Genomic DNA, 9,809 nt, shown 5'->3' with positions numbered 1-9,809 from the left:
TAAATGGGCTGTAGTTTGGGCAGAAGCAGTTCTCACAGACAGATAGAGCTCTGCACAATGTTACCGTATGTTAGCATGGGTTACTGTACTGTTACTGGCAGTAGAGTGTGAATGTGTAAGTATATGTTAGCACGTGGTTAGAGTGTGTGTGTGTACGTTAGCATATGGTGTTAGTGAGAGTATGTATGTGTAAGTGTATGTTAGCATGTGGTTAGAGTGTGTGCGTATACATTAGTGTATGATGTTAGTTACTGAATGGCAGTAGATGTGTAAGTATGTGTTAGCATGCGGTTAGAGTGTGTGTGTATACGTTAGCGTTTGGTGTTAGTGTGAGTTACTGTATGGCAGTTGAGTGTGCACGTATTAGTATATGTTAGGATGTGGTTAGAGTGTGTGTGTATACGTTAGTGTATGGTGTTAGCGTGGGTTACTGACCTGTTACTGGCAGTAGAGCGTGCATGTGGTTAGAATGTGTGGGTATACAATAGTATATGGTGTTAGTTACTGTATGGCAGTAGAGTGTGCATGTGTAAGTATACGTTAGCATGTGGTTAGAGTGACAGTATATGGTGTTAAGGTTTTAGGGGTGAGGGAGAGAGATGGTGTATACTGACTAAGCTATGTATGCCCATGTAGGGACTTCACCACCTATTTAGGCTGGTGGCATCACAGCATGTCTTGTGTATGAATAAACTCAATCGAGTCTATGGCAGGAGAAATGCCCCGCCATTATCAAACCGATCTGCTCAGGAACTAATTACCCAGAGCTCACAGGCAGAGCAATCAATCAGGCAGGCAGAGCAATCAATCAATCAGGCAGGCAGAGTAATCAATCAAAGCAGGCAGAGCACATCAGAACTACATCTCCCATGATGCTGCGCGCTGACAGAGAGTCACCTGCGGAAGTCAGCGTGATCTTTTCTTACAGAAGGGAGGAACCAGCAGTAAGAAGACCTGCGATGTAATAAAGCCTTCCCTGGATTATTACTATAAAGCCTGCGCCTTCTCCAGGTACCCCGAAGGGAGAGAGGCGTGTAATAGGGGGCATTGTATGTCAATAAAGGGGGTGATGGGGGGCATGAACAGGGGGGCTGCTGGTTAGAAGTGCAGATAAGGAAGGCAGAAAGTGGTGGTTGTAGAGCAGTGACAGATCATGTGATGCAGATAAACGGGCAGGCAGCATGAGGGAGTTTGTAAATAATGAAGAACTATCATAGGGAGACAGTGTATAGCATGCAGGAGAGCTAGTATATATATATATATATATATATATATATATATATATATATATCACTCTGTGGAGTGTGGCAAGTATGGGGTTAAAGGGACTAAGTTGCTGTATATTGTGTTAACATTTCAGTGTCACCAACAGATAAGGTAACTTATACAAACATGTATGTGGGTATGGAGTAGCAGATGGGCTCTGTGTCAGCAGACTATTATTATTATTTATTATATAGTATGACTACCAAATCCTTAAACCCTCAGCACAAAGTTTTTACAAAATATGATGTTTGTTTAGAACTGTTACTTTGGTCCAATATTAACTTTTTATCATACTGACTTGTGTAAAATACAGAGTGTCTTCGTCTTAATCACCCCAAGTGACCACCTAATCATGGTCTGTGGGGAAAGGGGCTAAATTACCATTTTAAAACCATTGCCATTCATTTTTCACCTTCAAATTATTATTATTATTTATTGTTTTATATAGCGCCATCAAATTCCGTAGCGCTGTAAATTATATTTAGAAAACCAAGAATAATTGAGTTGGATGTAACCCCCCCCCCCTTACAATGAGATCGCTGCATCTCTCATGCTAAAGAAAGGACTCGTCACAAGGTCAAGTTCCTTAGGAGGTCTTCTCCTGCTGATCCATGATACGTCAAGTTATAGGGTAGTATGCAGAGTGAGAAACTATATCTATAAGGGCAGTAATATGGAATCGCCTATAGAACAGGCCCGATAGAGCTAATTCCAAGTATACCTTGTGTAAGTAGAACCATTAGAACACATGCTTATGGTGTGATGGGTCTGACTTTCAGTAGAAACCAACAAGGCCTTCTGGAGCACGGTATTTGTAGGTAGAAGACGAATGGACCAGACATGCTATGGTTTGAGTTCCAGGGTCCATAGACTGTCGAGGGGTCGGTAGACTGTGTTTCATGGAAACTCCATGCCGGCGTCTGCGTTACCCGGGGCGCTGATGTCATTTTCTGGTCCACCGAGTGGAATTTAGCTGGCAGTACAGGTTCTTCTTCAGGTTCAGTTTACATCAGGTGGGTAAGGACTGCAGTGTTCTCACGTAGGATGGGGCCGTGGAAATTCCCTTGCGTGCCGTGTTTAGATGAAGCTTGCGAGCCGGGCTCTTTCTCCCTAACGTATCGGTTCATCCGAGTCTGCTTGTTCTAGTTTTCTCATCCCTTTGAATGTATGGCGAGTGTACAAAGCGCTGCGTACATTGTTGGCACTATATAAATAAATATACTAATAGTAATGAAGTCATTATCCACCGGAGGGTTACAATCTTCTTATCCTTTGAGTTAGCAAAGCATTGAATTAGCTTTTTTATCGTTATTAAGCAATTAGGCCTGAGTCAGTTTTTTAGACGCTGATGAAATCTGAGAAAGCAGAAAGTTTAGGGGGAAGCGCTGGGTGGTTTTGTAACCCTGCGTGTGCCGCGGGTTCAGCCGTACTACAGCTAGAAACACATTTTAAATAGACGCTAACTAGAAGAAGACGCGCGCCGTGTCTTTGTGTCTGTTCTAGCTTTAGTGCAGCTGAATCGAAAACGTTAAGGCTTAATGGTGACAAATTAGAGGCCTCCAGGGCCAAAACCGATCAGGGATTTTTGGCTCAATCGAAATTGGTGAAATGGGATGAAGAATTGATGGTGTGTTTGTGGCCCTCAAGATCTGGAGCTGGACACCCCTGTTCTAAAATAAAGCCACGCAAAATGAATTGAAAAGGATAACGTCGGGAAATTCTGTCCCGTGTTCTTCGATGGGGTCCTCGGTATTTCACGGAACATGTGGCTGGCTCAGCGGGGTCCAGGCTAAGACCCCATGCCAAAGCCTTCATCCCGATGATTCCACAGTGGCTGTAGTTAACGTTCCTGGTTGTTAAATCTTCAATCCGAAGCCCCTGAAATATCTCTCTAAGAAATAAATCTATGTGCTTTGTCCCTTCTGTTGTGTTACTTTGTGTCACTCTCGGCAAAGCACATCGAAATAACATGCCGAGAAAAATCAGCGTATCGGAAGCGGAATTACAGGCCTTTCAACTACCAACAACCATGTCGGAAACATCATCTATTTGCTTACGTTGTAGATTATCCATAAGGAAACTGGTTCACAAGGGGTTAATCCGTATGCCATGCTTCATTATGTGCTAGTTTAATAAACAATTTATTCCATGGTGCTGGGCGAGAAGCAGTGTTTAGAAGTAGTTCTGAGGACCCTCAGGGCCACCTAAAGAAAACCCACCAGCCCGATGCATCAGATGTACTGTTTACTAAAAAAGTCTGACCCATACGCACTAAAAGAGTTAATGGCGCGGCAGTGATGTATGATAGCGGGTTCAGGGTGCAGTAGATGTTATCGCTGTCTTATAATATCTGGAACGTGTGTTTTGTGATTATAACCCGGTATCATTTTATTTTTATATCAGACAGTCGTGTGTTATTTGTGCCGTTAATACTGGTACACAAAGTGCATCCCTTTGGGGCAGTCACTGAAGAAGTCTCCGTTGTACTGAATTCGCTAAATAAACACCCGCTGATCTTTGCCAGCCTGTAGAACAGGTTTGTAGTGTAAACGTTGCACCGCCACCCATTGCTGTAGATCCTGACGCCAGGGAGAAAAGCCTTTGTCCCCCCCAGAGGGATGACCAAAACTTTGGTGTCCTTTTCTGATTTCATCTCCTCAATACCAGTTCAGCAAACGGCTGTCCATACGAAGACCGGGCTCGCCAAAGTATGAACACGCTGTATATGTATGTGTGTCTATTGGGAGTATTACGGCTCCGGCCCCATATGGTGCACGCATTTACCTTTTATTGAAGTTCTAAAATGAAGGTTCTGTCTCGTGTTCCTCTTCTTCCTGTCTGCTTCTACTGAAACAGGAAGCATACTTAAGTACACCTTGCACACGCCCTGCAGCGTTCCCTTTGCTCAACTCACAATTATGCGAGTTGAATTTAGGTTGATTTCAATAGATCACCAACACCCTTTGGCTAAAGCTCCCCTTTCCGTTCATTCTGGTACATAGCACTTCAGCGACACACAACCTTCTCTCAAAATGGGGCTAACTACGGCCAAAGTATCAAACTGTTTGCTCCTAGGATTCCGTTGGTCCGGTTCGCTCATGATGGGACTTGGCAGACTGAAGTTTGGCGATTGGCACCTATATTCTGACATAGAATATCTTGTCCTTACAGTTAAACTCTACTAAATGCTCTCACATGATCTCAGGGGAACGTTTTGTGATTCAGTGATAGAGTGGGTGTCTTGCAGGAAAGCTCTAATCTGTGTAGATAATGGGCGTTCAGCCGTCTGTAAACAATTCGACGCAAAATAATAATTTACTAGAGACGAGAGTATTTACGACCGATTTGGGGACGAAACAAGCTTACTGAGCTTTATAATTAGAAGCTCTCGGTAAAACGTATTAATATGAATATCGTTGGGGATGGGTCATTGGAGGTCATTTACTGAAACATAGTAAATATTACATGAGCTGATGCTCTGCGATATATATCTTCTCATAGAGGGTCATCTGTGCTCCATCCTTTGTTGAAAAGATCTCTGGACCTTCTAGTTAGATTGTCTTGTCCTCGTAATAATAATATATGATACTTTTGTTGATGCTTTGTCTGTCTTCGAAGCTTCTCCTGAAACGATTGCTGACCCGTAACATCTCTGTTGCCGGCAGGAGGAGACATGGCTATCTTATTTGCAGTTGTTGCGAGAGGAACCACCATACTTGCTAAACATGCCTGGTGTGGTGGCAACTTTCTGGAGGTGACGGAGCAGATCCTAGCAAAGATCCCATCGGAGAACAACAAGCTCACTTACTCCCATGGCAGGTGAGAGCCATAGAAAATACCATTTGACCCATCTGGTCTGCCCGTTAGATTCAGGATAGCCGTATGCCATAGCTGCATGTTTAAATTCCCTCACTGTATTAGCCTCTACCACTTCTAATGGGAAGCCGTTCCATTTATCCACCACCCTCTTAGTAAATCAAATCCTCCTCTTTTGAAGTAAACAGTACTTTGTTAAATCCCTTTTTGTTTAATCCAGCATTTAAAGGCCCCTTTCAGAGGAGAACGCTCTGTTGGCCCCCTGCTTTGCAGTAGGTTGTTACGTTGGTGCCTTATGGTGAGGTTAAGCATGTCTCCTGTGTTTTCTTTCCGCAGTTACTTGTTCCATTACATCTGTCAGGACAGAATCATATACTTGTGCATTACCGATGACGTGAGTACCAGCGTTTTCTTTCAGCAGCTTCCCTCTGCCGGTGGCTTTTCTTCTGTTCTTTCCCCTTTTAGCTGCGGGTTCTTCTTATTCTATCCCCAGTACCTGGCCACGAGCTTTCAGGATCTCTTCACAAGCAGTGCCGGCTCTGGATATGAAACCATTGCTTATCCAGCCACAGATACTCGCGTGGAGAGAATCTGAAAGCAAGGATGGGGAGTGTGTGGTTAGATTGCAAGCTCCTGTGTACAGCTTCCTTGCCACCATACATGCATTACAGGTTGAGTATCTGAAATGCTTGGGACCAGACTTATTTCTGATAAGGGATCATTTCGGATAACGGAACTGTCGCCCTCGTCAACAGGAGCATTTGTGCCGACGTCGGAGTATGGTGGGGATATCTTATCCCAGTTCTCCGCTCTCTGGCCAGCCGGCTGTAGGAATGAGGTCATAATGATTATCTGTCAGCGCCGTCGCCAATATATCCAGAAACAGAAATATGCATCTCTCTTACTTTTGTACGTCAGTATAAGACGGTAAGACTCGTTTTATCTTTCTCTCAGGATTTTGAGCGTTCCAGAGCATTCAGTTTCCTCAATGAAATCAAGAAACGCTTCCAGACGACGTATGGATCAAGAGCGCAGACCGCGCTACCCTATGCCATGAACAGTGAATTCTCCAGCGTCCTGGCGGCTCAGCTGGTCGGTACTTAAAAGGGACTCTGTTTCTTTTGCATGTATCTGATTTGGGGTCTGCTGCATTACTTACAGGTTAGCTGAATCAGCATAAAGGACGAAGGAGCAAATATTTAACATCAATATAACTTTAAAAAAAATGGCTGAATAATACCTCCTTATGAGCCAGACCACAATATCACAACAGATTCAGCTCTTTGATGGGAGGTGAACTACATGGGGGATTTCTGCAGATAACGTGAAGTCAACCATAGTGAATCTGAAGTTTAGAGATGTCTTGAAGATGAGCGTCGGGTTATTATTCCCCACTCATGGAGTTTATTCCTGTTCCACGCTGGGTGGTATTTATTTTAATGCATGATAGAGGTGATCGGCCGCTCATCATGTGAGCAGAATCTGCCTCGACCAAGTCACATGAACACATGTGATTAATGTGACTACACGCTGGAAGGTGTGGGGCGGCTGAAACATCATAAGACCGCATACCAGAGGGATTTTCTTTCCTAAGATAACTATCTTTTTTCTTCTTCTTATTCCCTACTAACTCTCATCACGCTAAGCCAGCAGTACCTGACTTAGGAGTACTTATATACATCGCACACCATCTTTTACCATCTTAACGTATATTCTACTTTGTAATCTAGAAATACCACTCGGAGAATAAAGCAGTGGACCGTGTTGTGGAAACCCAAGCCCAAGTGGATGAGCTGAAAGGCATTATGGTCCGGAATATAGGTACCTGACCCGCTGATATACATCATCTGTATTTTAGTATCAATTTCTGTTTGGGAGTCAAGTAATCAACACTACAGCAGTTCATTATTTATACGTCACATTAATAATATTATTATATTTTTTTAAATCTTTCCCCAGCCCTTTGGCCATCCAGTGGTTAATTTATTTTGCTGGGCGAAGACATTTTATGGTGACATTTGCTGCCAAGTAAATTTGCTGTAGCGGGAAGTTTTTTTTAATTGCGTACGTGTTTATGTATCTATCTATATATATAATTTTTTAAATAATTTACAGATCTCGTTGCCCAGAGAGGAGAACGGTTAGAGCTGTTAATAGATAAAACAGAGAACCTTGTGGACTCGGTGAGTTTGGAAATATAATAAGTAATTAAGCGGCCTCTGTGTTCTTATTGATTGGAGATCTCTTATATAAATGGCGGTAGAAGTGTAGTGCGTGTCTGAGTATGGAGTGGTTCAAGAAAAGAGTTTTGTGGCCAAGTGTCCCATATGCCCGCCGGGGATAATTTCAGTAGAGTCACTCAAGGTTGACAGCCCAGTCAACCCATGTAGAGCTTCACGTGTGCTCCTCAGGTTCCCTCAGACCTGCCATGCATGGGATACGAGTGGAAAGCAGTGTGAATGCAGAGCTTTGTGGCAGAGCATGAAATTAGAATGTTTAGAAAATGTATATTCTGTCCAGATGTCCGATACCCATGTTGTAGAAATCCGCTTTATCGTGTTGCTCCGTCATATCACGTATCCAAATGAAATCGGACATTTATACCCTTTACATTTGTGTATTTGCTTTATAATTTGTTTGGGGTTTTTTTTTGTTACATCAGCTTTTTATTTTATTATTATGGATTGTATTTTTTTTTTTATTAGTCTGTAACCTTCAAGACAACAAGCAGAAATCTGGCCCGGGCGATGTGCATGAAGAATTTGAAGCTGACCATCGTTCTTGTTATTGTAACTATAGTAAGTGCGTTTTTTGGTCTCTTAGGTGTTGCGTGCATGCGTAGAAACATGTTCCTATAGAGCGGTATACAATTATTGACCTGGACGATTAGGTTAGCTTGTTCTAACCATAAACAGGGCTTGTCTTGTGAGGGACATAGTTTTGAAATTAACAAAAGATCCTTCAAGAAATTAATGAATTGGCCACAAGGGAAGAATTCTAAGCAGAGGAAAAAGCCCCGGTATACGGGGCTTAGTGAAAGATTCACAGATGAAGATTCACAGATGAAGCGTTGAAGACCTGCTGCCATTCCTACAAACTTAAGCCTTGGATACGAGAGATATAAATATTCAGCGTGCTTAGTTACTGTTTTAATATACGGCCCTGTTATTCCATATAATTTAACAATTTCTCTGTTACCCGCCGCAGGTTATAATCTTCTTCATCGTATCCGCAGCATGTGGAGGCCTGACATGGCCCAGCTGTGTGAAGTAATGTCCTCTTTTCCGATGCATGAACAAGTTCTCGAGGAACCAGAACTTTAATTACTACCTATTGACGTATGAGTTACCCTACAGAAAAGAGACTCGTGTGAGGAAGCCTTTTCCCTGCTGGAAATCTCCCCTTAGCCTCATTTTTCCATCTTTCTGGACTGACGCTGCATCTCTCTGCCTTATAACATATACAACGAAACCTCACCTGGAAAACCCGCGATCCTGTGCGGCAAGAGATGGGATGAAGAATGGTAAATAAAGATAAAAAACCCCACTTCTTTCTAGTTTTGTTGCTGTTTTTTGTCTGACATCAGTTTCTCCACGCAAGGATTTTTTTAAACCGGGTTATGTTTTTAACCTGATCTGATAATCGTATTGTCTTATTTTAATATTTTGTTCAGATATAGTTGTCGCTGGTATTTTTGGGCAGATGGCCTTGGTGACATCATCAGGTATATGCACCCCCCCGTGACATGTACCATGGCCATTTCTGCTTCTCTGAAGGTAATTTGAGGGAAAATAAACCGCAGTAGTAGTTATGTGTAATTATTAAAGATTGTAGTGTACTTTGTTTACCGTGTTGGTTTCTCCCCATGACACTCTTCTCACGTGCTCTTCTTTAATGTTGAATGTATATGTATTTTGTGCCCGCAGCGGGATCGAGTTAAAGGTACAGCATTAAATGCCACGTGATATTACCATGCAGGCCTGCAGCAATTCTGTAGCAAAGATATTTATCCCTACCCATAGACTTGGCTTTGACCGCATGAATTACTGAAAAACATTCTCAGCCGCATTATATCAATAAACCGCTCATCTTTCCAACATTCTTATTCCCTGTATGACGCAAGCTGTTTTTAGAGAGATTGTTTATCAGTCATCATCATAGTCATTGTAGAGAAAGTCATAAGGTGTTCTCATGTAGTTACTCTCTACCTTTTAACAGCATCCAGATGCTGCTTTATGAGCCGCAGGCTGTCGCATGAACTTGTAGTTGTCACTCGGGCCGCGACATCACACCTGATTGCTCTTCCCTCGTCATATTGTTAGAAGAGAAGCAGAACTCTTCTGTCTGGGTTAAGAGCTCTATCGATATAACGTTATGCTAAAGATCACACATACCTTTCCTTCAAATTTCTCACGCCAGTTGTCTTAAGTTGTCGTTCACTTGGAAGACAACACCGCTACATCTTTAGGAAACTGAAAAACCAACGCAACAGAGAGAGGCAGGCGTTTCCTAGGTGGGGAGCCCAGCTTTTGCAGAGTACCGTACCTAGGAAGTATGAGCCATTATCCCCACCGTAGGGCGTCAATGTATTGGTAAGAAGAGAACAGGGAAACATGCGATCTTATATATTTCTAAAGATTCCCTTTAAACATTGAGTGGCATCAACGATACCGATAATAGGAACATTTCTAAAATGTGTTTTTAAACAATACATTGGTCTTGCACAT

General features: G+C 42.7%; 1 protein-coding gene across 1 annotated transcript; it reads left to right on the top strand.

Moving 5' to 3' along the window:
• The first annotated feature begins 899 nt into the window (after positions 1-899).
• On the top strand, positions 900-9,179 carry VAMP7 (vesicle associated membrane protein 7). The gene is made up of 8 exons (XM_053472706.1): positions 900-1,011; positions 4,932-5,085; positions 5,419-5,476; positions 6,037-6,174; positions 6,813-6,903; positions 7,198-7,265; positions 7,788-7,880; positions 8,290-9,179. Exons 2-8 carry the CDS (start codon positions 4,940-4,942, stop codon positions 8,353-8,355), a joined length of 660 nt encoding a protein of 219 aa, XP_053328681.1. The 5' UTR covers positions 900-1,011; positions 4,932-4,939; the 3' UTR covers positions 8,356-9,179.
• Positions 9,180-9,809: the final 630 nt, after the last annotated feature.

The sequence above is a fragment of the Spea bombifrons genome, chromosome 8 (genome assembly GCF_027358695.1).
Source record: "Spea bombifrons isolate aSpeBom1 chromosome 8, aSpeBom1.2.pri, whole genome shotgun sequence".
In the NCBI taxonomy this organism is placed as follows: domain Eukaryota; kingdom Metazoa; phylum Chordata; class Amphibia; order Anura; family Pelobatidae; genus Spea; species Spea bombifrons.
This window is presented reverse-complemented; position numbering and strand designations above follow the sequence as displayed.